Genomic DNA, 24,711 nt, shown 5'->3' on the forward strand with positions numbered 1-24,711 from the left:
CTCAGGGTTGTGTACTCTGTGCTTGGAAAGTGAGTGAGAGGCACCTGACCTTGACAGTGGGTGTTCAGCCTGTGCCTTCTGTCACCTGGTGTCGGAAGGGTCCTTGCCAACTTCAGCCCCTCCCTGGGCTTCCTGCCCCTGCATCAGCACCATATCTCACTCTGTAGTTGTCACAGGATCAGGGCTCCACTAACACTGCCTGAGTAAGCAGACACTTGCCTGGCACCCTGGGGTGCTGGGAAGCGTGGACTCCACGCTGTGTCTGGGAGGTAGTTTACTTAGAAAGTAAACTTCTCTCCAAACTAGTAGGAACTCAACTCCTAAAAGGTGTGTGACAGTGTGCTAAGAGCCTGTATTCAGGAGCCACTTCAGCTAGGTAGAAGCCAGTGTGTGTCAGGCCCGAATGGCCTCACAGGACACGGGGCGGGAGTGTCACCCCATAGGCCTTGAGCACACGTCTCAAGCTTGTGTTTACTGCACAAGTGTGCACACCTTGGTGTTGGTGCTGGGAGGAGTCTTTTGCACTATACCTCTGAGAATCGCTAGGATGAGTGGTGTGCAGGGACACACTGTTTAGTGGCAGAATGTCCTCCCCAGTCCCGGCTTCATGGGATGGACGTTTTTATTTCTTGGTTGCTCTGAAACGATCCCATGTAGTCAGCCAGAGAACAGAGTCATAGTACCATGTCCCATGCCCCTCATCACCGAGTGGAGCACCAAGTAGTGGGGCTGTCAGGGGCGCTGCTCCATTTCAGGCCCTGTGCCTGGAGGCCCAGGACCCTCTGAACAGGTGGCTATCTGCCGAGCTCTTGTCCCTGCCTCAGTATTACCATGTGCTATGTGCACAGGTAGGGAGGGGACAATGCCTGGATGAGAGTTTGGTAATTCTTAAAGAACAGGCTCAGAGCTCTTCATCTGACAGTTTGATTTGAAAGACTTGCTTGCTGGTTATGGAGAGACAGCTGTGGTGCACTGAGAGGGACCTAAGGCAGAAAGGGTGCTGGTCACAGTGCCCACATGATGGGCACAGTATCACATGGTCCCCTCTGATTTCTCCCTGAGCAGGGGGCTGTGGCAGCCTTGGGCCATGCAGAAGTGGCATGTGGAGGTGGTGCCCTGGCTAGTATCCCTTTGCCAGGTGTTCCCTCCTAAGGATTTGCTGCTCTCTTCCAGGAACAAGACTACCAATGGAGACTGCCGGAAGGACCCCCGGGAGCATAGCCGCAGCCCCATCGAGCGTGCCGTGGCACCCACCATGGGCCTGCATGGTGGCCACCTGTATGCGTCCCTGCCCAGCCTTGGCGTGGAACAGCCCCTCGCCCTGACCAAGAGCAGTGGGGATGCCAGCAGAGCGGCTGGCCTCTCGCCCACGCTCACACCTGTGGAGCGGCAACAGGTACGCACACCTGTGCAGAACAGGGTGGGAATAGGGTACCTCAGGACGGGTCACTGCGGGGCCTTTGTTTTGGGCTAGAATCCTTTCAGCATGAGTTGGTCAGCGGCCTGGACTAGCATACAATAAAGGAAGACAGGGATATTATTACAATAGTTTCTTGGTAGAAAAAAATCTCTTCTGAAAAATGAAGTTTGTAGGGGACCCCACAATGAGGGCCTGCTGTCTGTGGTGAGTAGCCAGTGTGGACAGTGGTGTGGGCTGTCGAGGCCCAGGGAGTCCTGCCAGGTTTAGGGCAAAGCCCTAACCCAGAGGCCAGCCCAGATTCCAGCCCAGGACTTTGTGGGGTGGGCAGAGGTGCAGGCTGCTGTGACATGGTATCAGCACCATGCAAGTGTACATAGTACTCCCCGCTTATGGCCAGGTGCTCTGTTGGGGATACAAGGTGACCCCCACATTGAGTTCTGTGCTCCAGCACCTTGGACAATGAAGTGTGTGAGGAAGAAAGGTGGGAGGACACCAAGAGAGTGGCTGGGTGGCCTTGGAGGCCACAGCAAAGGGAGGTTGTACCCTCTGGATTGTGCACCAGGAGGGTCCTATTGGCATTTCAGAGGTGTGGTGTGGCAGGGCTGAGGGGACCCAGAGGGAAAATGGTTGCCTGTTGTTCACTGGTGGCATCTGTCCTGTAAGGGCCTCTGGGTTACCCGGCTGTGAGTGAAGCCAAGTTCCTGGCTACGTCAGTCACAAGTGGGGCCAGCCTGGGCAAAGAGCCCAGCACGTGACAGCAGAGAGTTCGTGACTGTCCAGGGCTAGTCCCTGTGGCTCAGGCCAGGAGGAGCCCCGAGCCTAGGCCTTTGGTGGCCTCATACTTCTAGACGGCCCTGACCCTGTGGTGGGGCATCCCCTGAGCTCCTGGGTGCCCTCTTCAGCAGGGTCCCTACTCTGACCTCTGCTGGTCAGGATTCTAGCAGGGAAGAGACAGATGCCACCTTGAGCTGCTAAGGATGTTGCAGAGGTCAGGCATTTGTGGGATACCACGTGGAGGTGACAGGAGGGAGGAAGATGGCAGCAGCTAGACTGGCTGAGGGGCTGTGGTATCTAACCTTGGTCACTATCTGAAGGACCTAACTTGAACTGGTTTAGTGTAAGCAAAACCCTGCAGCCTACTTCAGAGCACCCAGAAGGTCCTCTGGGACCCAAGACCACCTGAGGCCTACAGGAGCAGGAGCTGGGCTCTCTTCTGCCATCGGCTGCCTCCTGCGTGACTTGGCCCCTAGCACCTGTCCTGGCCCTCACTGACTCTAATGCTATGCTCAAGACGACAGTGCAGGAGAGGCATGTGCACTAGGGACTTGGTGCTGTGGCCACATGGGTACTAAAGTGCCGACCCTTCCTCCTGCAGAACCGGCCCTCTGTGATCACCTGCGCCTCAGCAGGCGCCCGCAACTGCAACCTTTCACATTGTCCCATCGCGCACAGTGGCTGCGGCACACCTGGGCCCGCCAGCTACCGGAGACCACCCAGTAGTGAGTGTCTGTGCTGCTGCTGCTGCCTTACTCTGGAGTGCATCCTTCGTTCCTGGCTGGCAGGGAGGGGAGGGACACACGGGATGGGGTCTGCTGTTCCTCATTGTCACTGGGCCAAGGCAGTGGGGACCTACCCCTTTCAGACTCAGATGTGACCTTCCCCCATTTTCCCTGCAGCTGCCCCTGCCTGTGACCCCGTGGTGGAGGAGCACTTCCGCAGGAGCCTGGGCAAGAACTACAAGGAGCCGGAGCCTGCACCCAATTCTGTATCCATCACTGGCTCTGTGGATGACCACTTTGCCAAAGCCCTGGGTGACACGTGGCTGCAGATCAAGGCAGCCAAGGACGGCGCATCCAGCAGCCCTGAGTCGGCCTCACGCCGGGGCCAGTCGGCTAGTCCCTCCGCCCACATGGTTAGCCACGGCCACTCCCCGTCCGTGGTCTCCTGAGGGCACCCGGCACCACGCCCGTCTGCATGGTTTGCCTCAGCTTTGAACAGTCCGTACTTTAAAAAAAAAAAAAAAAAAAAAAAAAAATTGTAGGGTGGGCGGGGGAAGGGAAGGGGTGGTCTGTCCACAACCCTGTGCTATGGAGTTCTGTGCTCTTCTGTCTCATACTTGCTTGGTGTCCTCACAAGGGTCCCTCAGTGTGCCAGGAGGCGGCGCGCAGGTCAGCGGGCGTTCTCTGTGGCGCTTGTTTCCTGCCTCGGTTACCAAAGAAACCTCTGGCACAGTGTGCGGCCGGTCAGGACTCCATCGTCCTCAGCCACAAGCCATGATGACTTCGGGGGTCCCGGCGCTCTGTGCTCTTCTCTTGTGCTTCCCAAGGCCCAGAGTGTGTGTGCGTGTGTGTGCGTGTGTATACTTGAAGAGAAGTGTGGTGTCTGATTTGCACTATTGGAGGAGGGGGGCTCTGCCTGGCAGCTGCTGCTGGATGCTGGCACCCTGAGGGCAAAGTTCTGGGACCGCAGGGCGGCCAGCTGCTCCTGACCCTCCGTGTCGGGGTGCAGTGAGGTTAGAGGAGCTTGGGGCGCCACACAGGCTGCAGTCTTCCCTGGATTTGGGGCTGCACCTGGGTCACAGGCTCCGCCACATGGGCATTCACCCTCTGGGACCACTGCAGCTGCTGGAGCCTGAAGTCGAGGGCGCCGTAGTGCTTTAAAGAGGACTCGTGTTTTAATGGAGGAAAAAAATAGCTGGTTTCTATTAATTGTATAGACAGTGAGCAACCCTGAGTACTTATGGCTTCTTTTCAGAACTAGTTTGTCAGTCCCAGTCCTAGATCTACTTACTGCTGGTACAGTTGTACTCTGAGCTCTGTATTTGATACTCTACTCACAAGGAGCGCGGGCGGCCACAACTGGCAGGCAGTGGCAGGAGCAAGCGTGGGCTGCAGGTGGCCGGCACCACTGCCCCTGTGATCCCTGCTGCCTGGTAACGCACCCCGGGGACCTGGACGATGTCTCCCAGCTCCCCTGGGGCAGCCTGCTTCCTTGGCTGGCCGCAGACTGCTGTTGATCCGCACCATGGAGTTCTGTGTGCTTCCTGGTGCGTGGGGCCAAGGCCGTGTACATTCCTGACTATCCAGTTACAGCTGCATTTATCGTCTGCCATATTCACAGCTACTAATTAGATATTAGAAGCACCCACGACAGACAGGGCTGTGGGCCCCCCAGCTGTTCCTCCTCTTGGTCAGTGAGCGTTTCTGTCCCCTGCCCCAGGGGTCTGTGTCCAGCCTGGCCCCCTAGGGGCCTCGAGATGTCACCTGACTGGGTGACATGGGTGTGGCCACCTCAGCTGTGAGGTGTGAGGGGCACAGGAACCCTAAGCTGGCTCGTGGGAGGAGAGATGCCTGGGCCCGCTGGGGAGTTGGGTGGGTGGGCAGTTGGGTCTGGCTCTCCTGGTTATGCTGGTCAGGCTGCTACCCGTCTGGGGTGGCAGGAAGCCCTTCTCCAGCCACAGTCACTCCACTGGACTGGGCTTCCAAGCTTTGGCATTCAGGCCCCTATATTTTCTGTAGGAGAAAAAAATCGTTGAGAACACTTTTTTTTATATAGGTAACTTTAAGACCATCATTACGCTGTGCGTAAAGAATGTACAGAGAAATTTGTAGGTATTTTTTGAAGAACAATTAATTTGTTAATGATATGTAGCTATTTAATTTTTCCCTTTCCTATCGTAATCATTCATTTTTTTGTTGTTTGGAAAAAAAAGTTGATCTTTTTTTTTGGTCGTGGATGTGTCCGTAAACGTGCAGGAACACAGGTACTCTGAGACCACCATCCGCATTCATAGCCACATGTTTGTTACTGCTACAGGCTACTGAGCGCGGGCCAGAGCCACTGCTGAGGACCCTTCCTCGGCCAGTGAGTGGGCGCTGCTTGGGGACAGTGGTGCTGGTGGCCGGGTCCCCGCGCCAGCCTATCTGGGATAGGCCGTCCCCAGACCTGGGCTATCCGCGGCGTGTTCTGACGCCTCTGAAATGTGTAAATCTGTAATATACCATTCTCTGTGGCCTGTTTTTCCTGGAAGAAGAAGAAGAAAAAAAAAGGTTTGGCAGGCCATCTTTTTTTTTGTACTTAAAAGTAGCCTTAAGAACAATAATAAAGTGCTCTTAAACCCCAGGCCGGCTGTGTGTGTGGCTCTCAACGTCCAGGGGTGGAGGCACAGCAACCCTGAGTTGTCCCACGTGAGCAGGGGGAGGTGATTTCGGTATCCACTGTGTTTCTGCTGTGAGAGGCAGCTCCAGACTTGACTGTGACTTCAAAATGTGAGGAAGCCACCAGGAGGGATATGTGGAAGGAACAGGCACGTCTGGTGCTGGGCAGGCAGCCCTGAGTACCGTGTCCTCCCCACTGGAGACAAGATACCCCACCCCCAGCCCACAGGCAGCCTGGCCACTGCACTTCCCCACCAGGGCCCACCTACAGGTGAGGGAGCGCACAGGGGTGCTGCCTTCAGTGTGGCTACCCCTGGGAGCTTGACCCCTGTGATAACAGAAAAACAACTGCACGTGAAGGGCCTGTGCCCAGAGGGCTGTGGTGCCAAAGCTAAGGTTATTATTGAGCTCAGGACGGGGAGGGTGACGCCTCAGGAGGATGCAGGATGAGGATGAGGGTCCCGGTCCTTGGGCTTGGGGAGGGGACATGCAGGCCTGGAATCACCCATCCTGGCTGCTGTCCTCCTCGGCGGTGCTCTCAGATGGTCTCCTCGTCGCTCATGTCCCAGATCTGCATGGAGAAAGGGAGCACCTCAGCCTGGCTGCTGGCTGAGCCCAGGGATGCCCTGTAGAGCTTCAGCTGCTGTGACCACAGGAGCAAGAGCTCTGCCTGCAGAACAGAGTGCTGTGGACCCCACACCCTGTGTTGCAGCTGTTCTAGGCCTGACACAGGACTGTGGGGGCTCTGCCTGCTCTGAACTGTAGTCCACTGGAAATGCAGCCAGCCAGACCCAGGGGTCTGGCTACAGCTCAGGGTATGCCTGCCAATGTGTCCCTGGGGAGCCAGCCTGACAGTGTTAACGAGAGGTGTTGCAGGGTGGGGAGGGACTGCTTCCATGGAAACCCTGGGCAGAAGCGCCTCCTCCACTCACCCACTCTTAGGTACCAAGGTAGTACAGCAGGTCCAGGCCCTGCACCTGGCACTCCCCCTGAACCTTGGCTGCAGACTTCCTGATTCCTAGAACAGGCTCTTAAAGGTCACCCCGGCCTGGCCAAGAGGAGTGCAGGAGCAGTGTGTTCACACTGGGAGGCTGGCCTAAGGTCAGCACAGCCCAGCTTCCAAGTCCCCATGTGGAAGGTAAACACACTAGAGAAGAAAATTTCCTCTGTCCTGAGTGCCCAGGCAGCATCTACATAGCTCTGCCAGGTGTGGGGAGCCCAGGGCTCTTCCCAGAACAGCATAGCTCCAGGACCTTCTGCATGGCGTCCAGTGTTTGGAGCTCCAGACCTGGTCTTTAGGCTTTGGAGGTTTAAGGGTGAAACCGGCACTAGAGCGGTGATCGTGACTCTTCTAGAGCTTTCAGTGACACAACTCTCCGTGGCATGCATGGCATTGGTTTGCCACCACTGCACTAGAGTGCTGGCTTGTATAGTTCAGCTGATTCTTTCTTGCTCATTCAGTGGACACACTCCTGCAGCTCTCCCTGGATCCCACACTGTGTGGCCCTAACGCAAATGTTTCTGAGGAACAGGGGCAAACAAGCTCAGAGACATGGGATGGCTGCCAGGGGCCAAGCAGTTAGCAAGCTGCAAATCCAGGAGCATGGGTGTGGAACAGGAAGGGGCTGTGGAGGCAGCACCAGGTCAAGAGGAGAGAGAGAATCAGCATGTGAGCCCTGGGGTGTGTGACCTCTAGTGCTTTCGCTGCTGCTCACAGGAGCCCCCAACCAGAACAGGGCCAGTGCCAGGGAGCGAGCGACTTGATCTGTGAATGGGTGGACAGGGTCATTTGCAGGACTGTAGGGGCCATCCAGCAACCCTGTCCATTTCATCATGTACTGAATCAGACCTTGACCACAGAGAAGCAGTGTCCTGCCCTGCAGAGCCTTGGGGGAACCTGGGTGGCTCCTATACAGCCATGCACTTCCAGGTCACCTCCTGGATGGGGGCAGCCAGCACTGCCCAAGCCATGCAGAGGACTCTTGGTGACACCAGAGCACTGAATGGCATAGCCCTGGTTCCAGAACTAGCTCCCCAGAGAAGAGCCTGGCAACCCAGTGTCTTCGTGGGGGGGGGGGCACAAGCAGAATTAAGTGTCAGAAGCCTAGCCCTTGTCTCCTGAAACCTGGGTTCAGGGGCTGAGAGCAGCAAAGCAGGGCCACCATAGGGGTCCTCTTGCTGAGTGAAACTTGCAGTACACTGGCAAGGGCTTCATAGGAGCTGACATGCAGGCATGGCACAGTAAGAGGCACCGTCATGCAAGGGCACGGATGAGGACCATAGCTTTCCAAAGACGAGATCTGCCAGTGTCCATCCTTTAAGGAAGGAATAAATGATCTCCTTTTACAGATAATACACAGCATGTCTAGATACCCCAAGAAAATGAATGCTGAGATGAATACAGACAAAAAAGAACACTTTTTGTAAGTCAGCAAGATATAAAATTTTCCAGCCCCCTGTGTACAAACAGCATCAGCCAACAGCAAAGAGGGGTGGAGGGAGAGATGAGCCTTTTGATAAGAGCAGTGAACAAGAGAAATTGCCATGGAAAAACAAACCTTCAAAACATAAAAGAATCTCAAACTCAGGAAAGACCGAGTGAACTGGAGTGATAAACACCCCTTATTTTGGTAGCAGGAGATTCAATAAACACATCAGCTTTTCCCAAGTGAGTATCGAGATTGAATACAATCTATTTTTCTTTTTTAATGTATTTGGTTGTTACAGGATCTCACTACAGAGCTCAGACTCATAGTGATCCTCCTGCTTTCAGCCTCCCCAGCGCTGGGATTACAGGTGTGTGCCACGGGCTAGCATGGCATATTGTGCTGGGGATTGAACCGCGGTTCCTGTGCTTGCCTAAACTTGCCTAAGCAGGTGCTTTAGTCCACTGAGCTATCTCACTGGCCTCAACAAATCTATATTTTGCACATCAACAAGCATCTTTTCTGGCTCTGAAGTTTTTGTGTAAGTTAGAGTACACAGGAGCATCTTGAGGGAGAAAGGCAGTGAGGCTCCCTAGTCTACGCTTGAGACATCTGCAGCTTGGCTGGGGCTCCTAACTCAGAAAGTGGTGCTGCCATGGCAACAGCACCAGGAAGGGAAGGAACCCTGAGTAGGAGGACAGGGAAGAATGTAGAATTTGATAATAAAAGTCTAGAGACTGAGCTGACATCTCAGGTCAAACATGGGTTTTCTAGTATGGGATACCGGGACAATAGAAGCATTATTTGAAACAAGGTAAAATCACTTCTGACCAGAACAGCAATCAAATCACTTCTGACCAGAACAGCAATCTCTGTGAGAAAAATGCAACCCTAGGCTATCACTAGGAAAGCCTAGGGCTTCAAATCCCTAAGTAATAGAACTGGATGTGCTGGGCTCTGCAAAGACTCACGCATATAATTTTATACAGAAAAGCACTACAAAAGGCAAAAAGATGCAAGAAATTGCAGCATATGGGCCCTTATGGGGCTGCTACTTTCCCTAACACAGAGCTCTCAGCAGTAGGAGAAAGACCAGCAAAGCAGCTAAGAAGGCAACCATGTGGGCAGAACATAGGAGTACATGGGCAGATGCCCTTCAAGAGAGAGCGTTCTTACAGCAAAAACACACCTCTGATGGACATTTTACAAACCAAGCGCCTGGTTTGTGAAAGATACCACTGTCAAGAGAAAAGGAAGTTACAAACCAGAAAAACTTTACTGTATATAAATACACATCCATCATGTATAAGTACCCTTTTAATTGAACAAAGAAGCAACACAATACAAATCAAAGCTACACCTGATTCCATCTCACCACAGCCAGAACGGTGATGATCAAGAATACAAAAAGCAACAAATGCTGGTGAGGATGCAGGGGGAAAGGAATCTTCAAAACCCTAAAATTAGAGCTACCCTTCGGCCCAGCAATTTCCTTCCTCAGTGTGTACTGGAAGCAACTAAGACAATTGCACCACACAGAGGTGGTGCATTTATTTTTTAATGTATTTGGTTGTTACAGGGTCTCACTACAGAGCTCAGACTCACATTTCCTGTGGCACAACTCAATAGCCAAAATATGGAATGTGGATGGGTGAAGACAATGTACACATACAACAGAGTTCCCTCGGAAACAAGGAGGAACACAATTGCCTTTTGCAGAAAAATGGGTGAAAACAAGATCATCATTTTGAGCCCACGAAGGCAGACCCACAAGTATCATACATTCTCCCTAATGTGTGGAATCTGAAAAATGGCAGGAAAATAAAGGACTCTTAGTAGATAAAGGAGAGGAAATAAGGGCGTGGGGGAGAGTGTAAGGGCGGGAATGGGTGAAAGGACTGTGACTGAAATCCACGCATGAACTTGCTTCCAAAGAGTGTGAAGTTCAGGAGAGGATGGGCCAGGGGGTGGTTCCGGAGTGTTATGTGTGTACAAATCTGCCAAGATGAAACCCATTCTTCTGTGTAACCAATATGCATTAATGTGAGAGCAAAAAAGAAGCAAACCAATTTCTTAAAAATGAATGAAGATTTAAACAGGTTTTGCTGAGGAAGAAGAAAGTGCAAACCAGGGCCACACAGGGGTACCACCTTTTGGAGGTGTTTAGCTACAGTGAAGGGATGGGCAGGCAGCACCAGCATCCTGGAGGGTGTGGATGGAGCTGCCAGAAGCACACACAGCTAAAGGTACCCCTGTGGACCAGCCAAACCACCCCAGTCTGTCCATGTCCCAGAGAGGTGGGCGCAAGAATGCTCCCCGCTTCTTTGTTCCTAGCAGGCACAAACTGGATCTCTCTCCTGTGTCCATCAGCAGGAAACGGGAAGTCAGCTTGAAAGCTACACAATGGGCTCACACTTGGATATGGTGTGACCCTCCCAGACCTGGTTGTTATGGGCTTGGTTCCCAGAGTGGTAACATGGAGAGGTAGTAGGACTTAGGAGTGAAGCCCAGCGTGGGTCCAGTACCTTGTGGCGGTATGGCCTTTCACAGGACACAGGACCCCACTCCCTCTTCCTGCCTCCCTGTTCTGTGTGAGTGCGGGGTCCTGCTCCCCATGCATGCTCCACAGTGATATGCTGCCCCCACAAGGCCTAGAGCAACACAACAAAGCCCACCCTCTAGAGTAGCAAACCACAGCAACCTTTTCTCTATATGCATGTGACATCTCAATTTGTGAGGAAACTGACACCAAGGGAATGACCCAGCCACCAAAGAGACACAGGAGTGGTGTGTGCAGCCATCCTATCTGGAGTCAGAGCAGCCAGGGAAGACAGTGCAGTGGGGAAGAGGCTGGCCACAGAGCAGAGTCCATGTGCCCTGAAGACCTGGCTGATGCTTTGGCCTTCAGGAGCGAGAGGCGCTGGCCCTGGATGCACTGCTGGGTAGTTGCAGGCACTCAGCACACAGTGTCTCTTAGAACTGTACAGTGCACACTGTGAGCATCTACAAGGAAAGAGGCAGGCACAAAAGACGTGGCACTGCACAGTCTCGCACATAACCCTATGTGGGAAAAGTAGGTATAGTGACAAAAAGACCACCTTGTCTCACAACCCAGCAAGCAGTGCCCTTCAAGTCTTTAAACTATATCTCAGAAAAGCTTATTTTCCCCCTGAAAGCTATACTGAGATAACATTTTACCTAACATCATCAAAAATCCTACAGCCTGATGACACAGTCCCCTTGTGAGTGTGTGGGAAGTGGTCCCTGGGCTCATCACTGGCCACAGCTGGGCGGCACCCATGAAGGTAAGTGGGTAGTTTCCAACAGCTGCTGGGGCCCTAAGCATGACCCCACCCCTCAGGAGTGGTTCTGAGGACTCATCCCCCCCACAGAGAGGTCATTATTCAGGAGAGGACCAGGCATAGGACGGCAGCTCCCACTCCTCCTGAAGAGCTGGGAGAGGCCCGTCAGTGAGTGCAGCACCGCGTTTATTTAGTGAAAGAAAAACCTTTGTAAAGGAAAGAGAAAGCATTTAATTTTGCAAAAATAAGCACATGGGAGATAAATCTGAAACCAATTTAAATGCCTCCCTTTAGGGGGTGTGGTGGGTGCAGAGCTGAAGCTGTCTGAGCAAACCTTGCAATACAGAATCCAGCTCAGCACACCATGCTTGAAGTCAGAAGACCAAAAGCACGAGCCATAACAAGGATAAGGGGGGGGCATCATTTCTGGCTCCAGGCGCTCAGCAGCTGCGGTTTACAGTGCAGTTATGGCCAAGTCCAAGAACCACACCATGCAAACCAGTCCTGAAAATGACACAGAAATGGCATCAAGAAACCAAGGTCACAAAGATATGAATGTCTGAAGGGGGTAGATCCCAAGTTCCTTAGGAACATACATTTTGCCAAGAAGCACAACAAGAAGGGCTGCAAGAAGATGCAAACAATGCCAAGACTATGAATGCATGCACCAAGGCTATCAAGGCCCTTGTCAAGCCCAAGGAGGTCAAGCCCAAGATCATTCTAAAGGGCAGAGGCTGCAGGCTCACTCGGCTTGCCTGTATTACCCATCCTAAGCTTGGGAAGCATATCTGTGCCTGCATTGCCAAGGGTTGCAGGCCTTGCTGGCCAAAGACCCAGGCTCCAGCCAAGGGCCAGGCTCCAGCCTCTGCTCCAGCCCAGGCCCCCAAAGGTGCCCAGACTCTCATGAAGGCTCCATAGTAAAAGCCTCTTATCTGCTGATGTAAAAACAGAAGGACTGGTGTGACCCTTGGGGTGCCATCTGTGGGGGCTGGTGTCTTCCTGTGCTCTTTTTACAAATAAACCTGAGGCAGGATTAAAAAAAAAAGGCTTTGTGTAAATTAAAAACTCATGTGCTTTAAAGAACAATAAATGAAAATGAAAACAGCCCAACACAGCGTAATTCTGGCTATTTAAGAGGCTGAAGCAGGAAGATCACAAGTTTGAGGTTAGCCTGGTCAACGTAGCAAGACCGTGTCTCAAAAATAAAGACAGCTAGGGATACAACTCAATGATAGAGTACTGTCCTAAAATGCAAGGCCCTGGGTTCAGTCGCCAGTATATGAGAGGCAGAGTGGAGAGAGAGAGAGACAGACGGACAGAGACAGAGACATAAATAGAAACAGAAAGATAAAAAGACAACTCGAGAGAAAATAACTGTAAATCATGCATTTCATAAGGAACACATACCTAGACTGTATGGACCTTCAACAACTCAATAAGATGACAACTCAATTTAAAAATGTGCAGAGGAGTGGAACAGAAAAACATCTCCAGTAAAGACAGACTGCCAGGAAGCACATGAAAAGACAGTGGGAGATTCTTGGGGACCAGGAGAACGCAAACGAGAACCACAGGGAGAGAGCATTTCACATCCGCTGGACTGGCTGTGATGAGAAGCCACATACAAACAAGTATTGACATGGGTGTGGAGGTACCCAAACTTCTGATGTTGCTGTTACGAAGGAAAAAACCTTTCGGCCCTTTTGGAGAGTAGCCTGGCAGCTCATCAAAAATGGGAGGTACAAAACACACACGACCACGGAAACCCCGTGTGTTCATGACCTCACACGTAAGCAGGAAAGCGTGGGCACCAGCCACGTGTCTCCCTGCTGATGGCAAGCTATGGCCATGCGTTCTGCGGCACCATCCCACTGGCCCTTTCCACTGAGCTTCTCAGTGGCCCCCAGCACCCAGGACGGCATCTCATTTGGCACAAGGAGAATCATCACAGCGATGCTCAGGACAGCAGCCACACTCAGGAGCTACATGAGGCCTGAGGGGTGCTTTTCCCTCCTCTCTCCAATTCACCTTCCAAAATCCACTATGGCTGCTGCCAGGGGTGCATCCCTGGCCCCTCCACTCCTGTGGCTGATCCTAGGCTCACACCCAGCCAGAGCCCAGGACCCAATCTGAGGCTCAGGCAGAAAGGTCACCCAGGTCGCAAATCCCCAAAGGCCCCCAAGGCCCACGTGGGGTGATGGGCTTTCCCCGTGGCACAAATGCACTGGAACAGCCCTTTCCTATGGCTTCCAGCTTCTGTCCCATCTCTGGACCAGACCCCTCATGGTCGACCTCATCCCCTCAACACTGATAGTACCTTTCAAGTAGTGTGATTATATTTTGGTTGAATGTATTCAAAGTGGCTGTTCGTTAAATGTAAACATGTTCAGTGCACCACAGCTTGTGAACGCAGCTCTAGTGTCTGTGAATAGGAAGATGCGGCACTGGAGCCTTGGGGACGCTGAGCGGAGTCTGACCTTGTGTGCATCCAGTCCCACACATTTGCTGACAGGAAGCAGGGCCATCCTTTCTTCAACCTGATGGCATACTGGGGACCCTGTCCCATGGGGGACCTGCAGTCAGAGCTGTACTGAGCATGGCCAGGTGGCCGATGGGTGCTGTGAGGGAGGGTGGAGGGTGGTGGAGGAGGAAGAGGAAGAGGCTGCACACGGGGACAGTAACTAAGGATAGTGCCAGCACTGCCCAGGACTGGAGAGGAAGGGGCCCAGCGGGTACAGAGCTGCAGCCCAGGGAGGACGAGTGATGTGGGGCTGTGACTTCACAGGTGGCCCTCGGTCTCCATGGGCCCTCAGCACCATCCTCATCCATGCCCCACCCAGCACCAGACTGGCTTCCCCAACACAGCAGCATTCAGCCCAACCCCATTTTCAGCCTTCACTGTTTCCTCTGTCATGTGAGCGAGTGACAGGCCTGACACTTGCTGCAGGCCCTGGGCCCCTGCTTCCTGAGGCCAGCCTGCCAAGACCTGACCTTTCCTTGGGGGTCTTGCCTGTGTTCCTCGTGTCCTCACTGTACACCGGAACCAGCCTCCCCTTCCTCTGGCGTGCAGTGCTGCCACCAGAGCGCTCATCACCTTTCACCACCGGCATTCAGCTGACTGTGCCCCTGGGGCCCTGTGCTACCTGAGCTAGGGCCTGTTGTCTCTCCCCACCATGTCCCCAGCAGAGCCTGGCCCAGTACGGTCTGGACATGAACAGCGACTCGAAGCGCTGTGCTGTGTAGGATTCCATAGCGGGGAAAAGGGAATTGGGGTGTGAACGTGATCCCTAAGAAACAGTTGAGGAAGGGCCCCTTTGCCCAGCTCCTTGCTGGGGACTCCAACCACCAGGGTCCACAGGATGGTGGGGAAGGCTACAGACATCTCTGGGGCACAGCAGGGCAGCAGAAGGGTGTCACTTTGAGGGAAGTTTGTGCCCTAGGCCATGGATACCTGTGCCCCCCCCCTCTAGCTCCCTGTATACTGTTAACCTGTTACCACCTCAGACCTGGGTCTGCTTTTGTGGCCTGTGAACAGGTATGGGAGCTGCTGGGAAAGGCTGGGAATTATGTGGAGCCCATAAGGACACTGCCTATTCTCTCAGGGCAGGTCCAGGAAGGGGGCACTAAGCACAGGGCCCACACCTGTGCCACAGTCCCAAAGTGTCCACAATCTTCTGCCCTGGAGGAGGGCTGGTGTTGGGTAGTGCTAGAGTGCCTGCTGGCCATGGGCCTTATGGGAAAACAGATTCTATGCAAGCCTGACGCTGGCAGCTAGCAGGACCTCATGCCCACACTGTCTATGGGCGCATCTTTCCCTCCCATTCTGTCCTTGGGTCAGCACTATCTCTGACACTCCACCAGCTCTGAAAGCAGTAAAGACTGAACCCCTCTTCTCATGGAGCCCTTCCTTCAGAAGGCTGGAGGAAGTATAGGGGAAGAACTCTTCCCAGGGATCCTGTCTCTAGCCTTACACATCAGTCCAGGGATGTGTGTGCCCCAATCCTCCACTGCTACCACACTGTGACCCAGGCCCAAGGCTCAGCTAAGGCAGGAGGCTGGGGCCCAGGAAGACAGGGTTGGTGACCTGGGTGGGTGAGAGGAGAGGCTATCCCTCTGCCTGTGCCCTCATAGCTCCTCAGGGCAGGCAGTGAGGTCCATGCACTAGGGCAGCTCTGTCCTACCACCCCCCCCATGTGACGAGAGGCAGCTAGAGCATGGGAGGATGTCCCCCAGGCCCATGTTTCAGGAGCAGATGGGGGTTCATTGCCAGGAAGAAGCTGAAGCTGGGGACACCAAGGTACCTGGGGAGCCTTGCAGGGGGTGCACTGGAGTTCCATCCTGAAGGAGGTGCAGGAGAAAGCAGAGCAGGGAGAGCTAAAGATAAGGAGGGAACAGAGGGACAGTTGTGGCTATCCAGAGAGCCGAGCCAAAGCTTGGGCAGGTGCCTGGCCAGAGACAGGGACCTGCTCTGGCCTCTGAGGAGGGGCTGAATGGGCCTCCAGGTGGGGGTGCAGCCCTAACCCCTGGTGCTGCCCCCATGGCCTGGGAGTCTTGGGCAGGCTTTAAATCTGCTTTGGAGCAAGTTCTGCTGCTATGACAGCACATGAAGTGTGTGCTAAGTGAGGAGAACATAAAACCACGTGAGATCTCACTCCAGTTACATATATGTACTGTAAGTAAAAACTAACGTTAGAGAGCAAAACAGAACATACAGTGGGTGGTAGAATCCTGGGTGTGCATTTTAGTTCTTATTTGTAATTAAAAAAACAAAATAAAACATATTCACAAACTCCGAGTCAGAAAAACTGCAGTGTGACTCATGGAGACCCTGGAATTGGGGGCAGGCAGACACAACACACATGAGGCCCACAATACACACTGGCCAGCTTGGCTCACACGGGCCCGGCCCCTGCTGGGTGCTTCTGTTATCCCAACCAGTAACTGAGGAGGAGCCCCAGGGAACAGCTGACTGTTCAGCTGCAGAAGCCTGGTGAGGTTCATGACAGAAGGCCCAGGGTCCCCAGCCCCAACTCCAGGTTGCTTCATGTCTCTCCATCTTTTCTATTTCTTTTTTGAGATAGGGTCCCACTATGTGCACAGGCTGGCCTGGAACTTATAGTGATCCTCCTGTCTCAGCCTCCTGAGCACTGGGATACGAGTATGTATCACCATGCCCAGCTTCTCACCTCTCCATCTTGTCAGCTGGGAAATGGACCTTAGAGCCCCAATATATTCAGCAGCCTCCCCTCTGAACACCATTAAAGGAGCACTATAACCTAAGTTCCCTATAGAGCGCGCCCCGCCTGGGTGCAAGCTTGGGCCAGCTCTGGGATGGGCTGCTGCAGCCCGTGGGCCCCCGGGGGCTGCTAGGTCTGGATCCCCACTGCCCCTTGACCTTTAGAAGTGCGGCATAGCCTGCTGCACTGGAACCTGCAAGCCTTGAGGATATGTTTAGGGGATGAGGTGAGGGCAGAAAGGGGTAGAAGGAGGGGGGCTGGGCCCCAGGCTTGTTTGCCTTTCCCAAACTTTAAAACACATTTTTAAAATTAAGTGGTAAGAATACAGGGTAATTTTCATGGCACCAACATACTTTCCTTCAAGATATGATTTATAGGTTTGAACCAATTTGAAATGAAATGGCTACTGGGATAAATGGCCATGCTGGAGGCTACAAAATGGTTTCCATTATGCAGTTCTGATCCTTGGTTCCTTGGGAGACTTGAAAGGGTGGACACTTGAGTGTGTTGTTCCCTCCCAGAGGGCTTCTGGGGTCACTGTGGGTGTGGGAGCTGCAGAGCTTGCGCTGTAGGCCGAGGCTGGCTGCAGACACAGACTTCACTTGGTAGGAAGAGACGCCTGAGACTCTAGATGACACCGCACCTGGAGTTCAGGCCCAGAAGGCTGGCGGGAGCAGGTCTGTGCCCTGAACCCACCCCAGGGCCTCACCACGAGTGCCCACCCCTGATGACTAGGAAGAAGGCAGACACTGACCCTTGGCTTTCTCTAAAGCTACAGAAACCAGGCTGTGTGGCACTAGGGAAACATGGAAAAGCACAGGCCTGGGGTGCAGCCTGGAGGCAGGGTGAGAATAGGCAGAAAGGAGACAAAGAAAAGTACTTCAAAACTGTACTTTTTTTGGGGGGGGGGGCGATAGCTCAGTAGATTAAACACCTGCCTGGCAAGTGCAGGGTCCTGAGTTCAATCCCCAGTACTGCAAAACAAACTCACACACTTTCTTTCCCTCCCTCCCTCCCTCCCTCCCTCCCTCCCTCCCTGTCTGTCTGTCTGTCTGTCTGTCTCTCCCCCTAATCTGTGTATTCCCCTCCAGGGTCCTCCTTCCTAATTTCCTTAGGCCTGGAAGATTCCGTGAGGCTGGAAACTGGGCCCAAACATTCTACCTGTGAGGCTGCACAGTGGCAGGTGCCACTGACTTCGGCCCCATGAGTGGGCCGTCACACGGTTCACTCTCAAGCTCCCAAACTCCTGGGCCTTTGTTTCTACTTAATAAATCTGATCACACTCTTCCTGATCTGGCCTCAAAGGCTTTTCTAGGGTAAGAGCTGCCACACTTCTCTGGAGGGCTCTATCTTGAAGTCTCCATGGGCACTTCTTTGGCCCTGTTCAGTAACAGTAGAGCATTTGCTTACCAGGCACAAGGCACAGGGTCCCACCCACAGAACTGCAAAAACAAATTCAAAACACAGACAGGCAGAACCATGCAGGGCAACAGACTATCAAGATGGGTGCTGAAATGTGGCTGAGAGGACAGGCTGGGGCTGCTGGAGACCAGCCCATGAATAGCACACACAGTTCAGTGCAAATCAACCAGACACGTGTGTGCAAGGAAACACTGACAGGGACCCACAAGGAGCCTTCTGAGAATAATGAACAGTCTGGACTTCATGGAAACAGAGATTGTTTCTCTCTTAGGGACACTGGGACAATGACAGGCAAGTCAAAGGCGTGGGATATGCATGTGAATGTGTACCCAACAAAGGACTTCCTGCACTGCACATAGGAACTCTCACAACTCAATATGGAGATAAAAGCCCTATGGAAAACAAGCAGAAGACTTAAAAGGAATGTCCCAGGGGAGGGGCAGGTGGTGGGCAAACACATGAAATGGTGTTCAACGCCCACGGTCACCAGAGAACTACAATAAACACCACCAGGAGATGCTACTGCCCACCATGCATGTGGCTAAGAGTTGTGTGGGGCGGGCTCCAAAGGCTGGCAGGGTTGGGGCAATCGGCGCTCTCAGATGCTGCTGCCACTCTACTGTCTTCCTTTGCTTTCTTCTCGGCATTTCTTTGGAGTGTGTGTGGGGGGTCTTGCTATTGCTCATAAAAGCTCAGCTAAGATTTCAGTATCTCCCCTAAAAGTTCACATGCTGAAGGTGCCAAAGCTCATATGAACCCCAGAATTCCTATGCTGCTGGTACTTGGGGACAAGCCCTGGGGAGTGATTAGGGTTATGTGTGGTCATGGGAGGTGGGCCCAAGATGGTATCAGTGGCTTTTTAAGAAGGAACCTGGCCGACATTTGTGCCCTGTCTCTCCAAGTGACACCTTCTGCTATGCTAGGACAGGGCATGAACCCCTCCCCAGATGCCAGCACAGACCAGGTAGTCACACAAACCTCCACTCATATAACACACCCAATCTGTGTCATTCAACGATAGCCCTGGAAAACAGACAAAGACCAGTCCCAAACTGGACACGGCTCTAACACCTCTCAAGTGATTGAGCACTGCTGTGTATTCACAGGGATGACAGTCCTTGGCAGTAAAAGGGGACAGAGGACTTCCATGGGCAGCACCATGGCTGAAGCTCCAACAATCTTTGCAAAGCAAGAGACCAGAGAAAAAGTTCTCTGCTGTATGGCCCCACTTCTAGGGTATTCTAGAAGACCAGAGTGTCCTTGTGCTGAGAGGAAGCTGACCTGGTGCCTGGGCTAGGGAGGCCCTCCAGGGAATTGCCCACTTCTGAGGTGATAGTGTCTTTTCTATTTTTATCACGGGGGTGGTCACATGGGTAAGCATGTGCAGGCTCATAGGCATGGGTATTTTTATGTATTTTACACATATGTTAACATTCCATTGCAGTAAGTTGAATTTTAAGAAATTTCTGCTCATAGTTTCTTTTATATTCCTCATTTTCTTTGTTAACTTGGTTAACAACAGGCACTTGGTTCTGAAGGCTACATTTTGGTTCAGAGAAAAGAACAACTGTGGCTTCAAAAAATAATTGGTTCCATGGACTTCCTCCAATCCATCCCAACTTCTCAGAAAGCAGCCTTTAATAACAGTTTTTAGCCATTTCATAATAGAACGCTGCGTACTCATGTGTTTCTGTGGCCACTGCTTATCCAGAACAGAGGTTTCTCAGCTGGGCTGTTCTAGGAGAAGGTAAAAGAAGCTCCTGCTATGAGCCACATCAAACCCAATAGGACAGCAGAAAGCAATCGTGTGCATGGGGCCACTCTTCCAAGTCCCATGTAAGCTGGACATGGTTTCACATACCTGTAATCCCAGCACTCAGGAGCCTAGGAAGGAGGATCCCTGGGAGTTAAAGGCAAGCCTGGACTACATACCGATATGCTGTCTCAAAGAACAAAGCCAAAAACAAAGAGGCCAGGCATGTAGTTCAGCGGCATAGTGTCTACTTGGCAAGAGCAAGGTCTTGAGTTTGATTCTAGATACCAAAAAAGAAAAGAAAGAAAGAACACTTGAACTAGAAACAAAAGAACCTACTACTCTAAAAGAATAGGACAAAACAAAACAAAAACAACAAATCACACTTTAAAAAATTGCTTTATCTTTTTAGTAAATGATCATGAGCTTCAGTACAGGAAAAATCATGCCAGAAGAGGCATAAAGTACAAATAGCTGTGAAGAGATTGCTTTCTTTGTTTTCTTGGCACAGGGCTTGCTGAGCTGAGCTGACCATGTGGGCACTGACGAAGGGAGAGGAGAGGGGGCTGTGGGCAGATAGAGCAGCGCCTGGCGTGCTCCCACACCAGTGCCCTCCGCAGCAGCTCTCAGACCCCAACCGGCCACAGCACAGATGCAGATATGGCCCCTGAACCCTCTACCCGGCTCTGCCCGAAGCTGCCTCCAGTCTGAGTCTGGCTCTGGGGATTTCCAACAGTAGCTCCCTCCCAGGCTGGGGCCTGCTCCTGTCCCCAGCTGTCCTGGAGACCCTTTAAGGGTTGGCATTCCAGTACTGGGACAGCATCTGGTCAATGCTAAAGGGAGTGGGGGTGGGGTGGTGGCAGTGAACAAGCTCTGGGCCTCCTCCTGGCATTAACAAAACCCCTCATGTCCACTGACCCTCGCTAACCATGCCCTACACATAACCTGGCAGGATTGCAGCCTCCCACTGACTCTGTCTCCCTCCCTGCATCCCAGCACTTGCCCAGTTTGGGCTCTGGTATGATACATTTCACTCAGTCTTGCAGGTGCCCAACAGCCAGTGCTGGCTCTGGGTGCAGTACCTCTCACAATGCCTTACATACTGCACCGTAAGTCATCCATATATTGGTGAAACCTGCCCCGCGGCCACTATCAACGGCGTGGACAGAAGTGTAGGCCTGCTCTCCGGCCTAGCACTGAGTCACACTGCATGCTTTCTCCCTAAGTTTGTATTCCGAACTACTGAGGACAAGAATCTTGGTCCTACTCTGCCTACACTGTGATTCCAGCAAGGCTTGGTGATGGATGGGTATGTGGCTGGTGTGACACGATTCTTCAGTCTCCAAGCTTAGAGGAGAGTTCTGGGAGTGTTACATAAATGATGCCAAAAAGTGTTGAGGACTGGGCTTGTTAAGCACTCACTAAGTTTTAGCAGGTGTGATATAAACTGTTCCTATGCTACACTGACAGGGTAAAGTTGACTGAAAACCAACACAGACTGCAGACCATGGGAATGTTCCTTGGGCTTAAAAAACTTTATAAACACACAATCCCTCTTGGTTACACCAGCTATGGACAGTACTCATGGTGGTGAGATGGCTGAGGAAGAGTCTGCTCTACCCTGCAGGGTGTACCCCATTTATACACAGACAGGCTCAAGGCCAAACAGGAAGACAGGGTCCCTCCCATTCCTAGGAGCTCCCATACCCAGGCTAAGGGACAGGAGTCCTGCCTGCCATAACACTTACCACCACTCTGATCCTGCCCTGGCTGGGCACCTGCACAGCCCCCATCCCTGAGAACCAGCCTGGAAGGGCCATTGAGTTCGAGTCCCAGCTCTGTAAGTCATTGGTTGAGGGTGCCTGAGCCCTTATTCCCCAGGGGTGGGCTGTCCCTATGAATCAGGACTACAGGAATGGAGAGGGGGCGGTTGTCCTCATGTTAAACCAACATGCAAAGACAGATCCATGCTCTGTGGGCACTGATGGAGGTGGGGAGGGGACCGACCAGGCTTTCAGGGGTGGCAACAAATTCATGACAAGGTCTGTGTTGTGTGCAGGCTGGAAAGAGTTCAAGCTTTTTTTTTTTTTTTATTTCTCTCTATATCTAAAGCAAATCTTTACTTCCTGATATAGCATCTGAGTTTTAGGAAGACATAATGGGTCTGGAAGCCATGTCTGTGCTAACAAGCAGCTTGGCTACGTAGAGGCTAGGGCTAAGTGTGCAGAGTCACATTCTCCCAGGACACAGCTCACCAGCAGTGACAGAGGGGACTGTGTGTGCAGGGGACCCACATGGCTATGCCACTGAGCAAGGGCCTTGCCCTGAGACTGCCCTGACATCCACAAGGATGTTCACAGCTGGCAGGGTATCTGTCCTGTCTGCTGGGTTGGGTGGGACAGTATCACAGCTCATCTGTGGGCTCCTCCTCCAAAGAAGGCTGGGGATAGAGCACTGTGGGCTGCTTGCTTTTGCCAGCAAAGGACAGGAAGCCTGGATGCAGAGAGGGTGCCACAGGGCAGAAGAACAAGAGGAGATGGAGCCAGACACCGAGAGCAGCCTCAGGTCAGATTCAGAACACTACTGGGCTCCTGAAGGCCAAAACCCAACTCCTCATCCCTTCTGCTCTATCCCTCTGTCACCAAACATAATGGGATCTCCTCTGTCATTGAGTCCACAACAGCTGACTTGGAATATCACCAATAGGTAAGAAAAATAAATGTTTTCCCATTTGTAAGGCTATGCAGTTCAAGAGCCAGGTGGCTGTGGGGACAAACTACTGCCAGGTTCAGCTTGGTAAGGACAAGGTCAATCAGTGGCCTATACTTAAGGGGGGTTCCTCATGAAAACTAGCCCTTGCCCTGTCTGCTGGACCAACAGAGCTCAGTGTGACACAGTTCTACTTCCTGAGCCTGATGGAGCCCTTCACCTATGGCACCAAACATGCTTATGGGTTCTCTGGGGCCCATACACAAGTTTTTAGGATCATTGAATAAGCTTTGGAATCTAGGTGTGCGGTAGTGCACCTGTGATCCCAGCAGTCGGCAGGCTGAGGCAGACAACTGTGCTAAATTTGAGGCTACCCTGGGCTATGTGTGAGACCCTATCTCCAAAAAGAGAAAGAGAAACTTCTGGCTGGGGATGTAGCTCAGTGGTGAGTGCTTGCCTAGCAAGTGCAAGGTCCTGGCTTCCACCCCAGCACTGAAGAAAAACAAAACAAAACAAAACAAAACAAAACAAAACAAACCAACAAAAAACCTTCCTTTCACTTCATGCCCCTTTGGGGAGAAATGGACAATACTCAGGTGGTCCTGTCTGGTGCTGTTCCTAAATTCCACTGTGCTCATTCCCACCCTCTGTCACTGTCTTCCTCTGGGGCCTGGCCCAGCTGCTCATCATTTTTCCCTCTTCCATCCCCATTGCATGCCCTCCTTCTTGTGCTCTGCAGGCCACCTACCCACCTTGCAGGGCGCTCTCCCACCTCTTTTCCCCACCCTGCAGTCTGACTCTGCGTGATGGGATGGACAAGCAAGCCCAAAATATATCAGCTCCATCCTTGGCTCACCACGTCATTCTCTAGGTGCTGTTCCTTTCAGACACACTTTGTTACTGTGTCTCCCCCATGGGGGTGTGCAGGACACTGTGATTTCAGATGGGCATTTGGTGTGGAGGGTTCTCAAGGTCTCTAGGGTGGTGGCTGGCACACAGAGGATGCAGCCATCCCACCTCCGGGCACTGTGACACTAATGACCCATAGTAACCCCTTGGAAGGTAGAAAAGATGTCTTGTGAGCTCCCTTCTGTAAGGCCAGGGCCACTAGTCCATGCACCTGGCACCTTAGCACAGGTCACCTGGATGATAACTGCAAACTGAGTAAGAGCAGCTCAGTAAATACATGTAGGTTTTTCTTTCGGTTTTTGGTTTTTTGAAAGAAGGTCTGGGCTGGTCTTGCATATATGGCAACCCTCCTGCTTCAACCTCCTGAGGGCCAAGATTATAGGTGTGCATCACCATGCCTGGCTGGAAAATACCATGGAACAAATCTTACCCATACCAGTCACCACAACACCTGACATTGAAAAGGCACTTGAAATTGTAAGTCTCTTAGAGACTAAGCATGCTACCCAGCCTCAGCTAACTCTATGAGCTAGAAGGCAGACACTGCTGCTAGGAACTACAGAGTTTGCCCATTTCCTCTGTGGACCTGCACTGTAACCATCAAGCCAGTAACCATGGGGCTAGGGCTCCTTCTCACACAGCTCAGTCACTGTTTCAAAGTGTCAATAAAGGATGAAAATCAACCCAGTCTTACTGATGTCCTGTGAGTTCCCAGGAATGCAAATTCTTATCTGGACTGAAAGAAGCAAGAATGCAAGGATGGTTAAACAGCAGGAAAAAAAAAATACTAGTAATATACCACACTATTGTTTTTGTAGTCCAGGTTGGCCTTAACTTCCCCATGATTCTCTTGCCTTAGCCTCCCTCCTGAGTGCTAGGATTATAGGCATCTATACACTGCCAGGCCCAACTCACACTCTCAGTTTTCATACAATAAAAACTGTACTCAATTGCTAAAATGCAGGAAAAGTTTTTAACATTCACTTATAAATTATAACAACACAACTTTAATAAAACAAAATCTGTAACAAAAATGTTGCTTAACATAATAAAACTTACAGCAAGACTTCACAGCAAAGGATAAAACTGTAGCCACATCCTCCATACAGCCTGAACAGCTCTAAGCATCTGCAGTTAGTGGTTTAAGTCAACATTATTTTAGTAGCTTTAGCCAGTGAAACAAAAAAAAAGTAACAAGGTATCCAGAAAAGGGCAAAAACTATTGTTATTCATAAAAGATACACATTTGCCTACAGAGAAAATAAGACTTTCAGACAATTAAAAGCAATAAGAAGACCCAGTCCTAGCCCAGGTCTGGTGAGTGTGTGGAGAGATTCCTGCTACCCTGCGCCGGCGGGACCAGTCCCAGCCCAGGC

At 52.1% G+C, this 24,711-nt stretch overlaps 2 protein-coding genes across 6 annotated transcripts in view; one reads left to right on the top strand and one right to left on the bottom strand.

Moving 5' to 3' along the window:
• The window catches only part of Vgll4 (vestigial like family member 4), a 121,720-nt gene extending 118,276 nt beyond the window's left edge, over positions 1–3,444 (top strand). For both annotated transcript variants that reach the window (XM_004645609.2, XM_004645608.2), the window contains 3 exons: positions 1,174–1,396; positions 2,796–2,919; positions 3,097–3,444. In XM_004645609.2, coding sequence (XP_004645666.1) covers positions 1,174–1,396; positions 2,796–2,919; positions 3,097–3,368 — 619 coding nt within the window. In that variant the 3' untranslated portion in view covers positions 3,369–3,444. The remainder of the gene's footprint in view (positions 1–1,173; positions 1,397–2,795; positions 2,920–3,096) is intronic.
• Positions 3,445–5,112: 1,668 nt separating this feature from the next.
• The window catches only part of Atg7 (autophagy related 7), a 293,132-nt gene continuing 273,533 nt past the window's right edge, over positions 5,113–24,711 (bottom strand). For 3 of the 4 annotated variants that reach the window (XM_023705916.1, XM_023705914.1, XM_023705917.1), the window contains exon 19: positions 5,113–6,148. In XM_023705916.1, the coding sequence (XP_023561684.1) occupies positions 6,116–6,148 (33 nt within the window). In that variant the 3' untranslated portion in view covers positions 5,113–6,115. The remainder of the gene's footprint in view (positions 6,149–24,711) is intronic. The other variant, XM_023705915.1, reaches the window with a different exon arrangement.

This window comes from Octodon degus, unplaced genomic scaffold (genome assembly GCF_000260255.1).
Source record: "Octodon degus isolate 3935 unplaced genomic scaffold, OctDeg1.0 scaffold00233, whole genome shotgun sequence".
In the NCBI taxonomy this organism is placed as follows: domain Eukaryota; kingdom Metazoa; phylum Chordata; class Mammalia; order Rodentia; family Octodontidae; genus Octodon; species Octodon degus.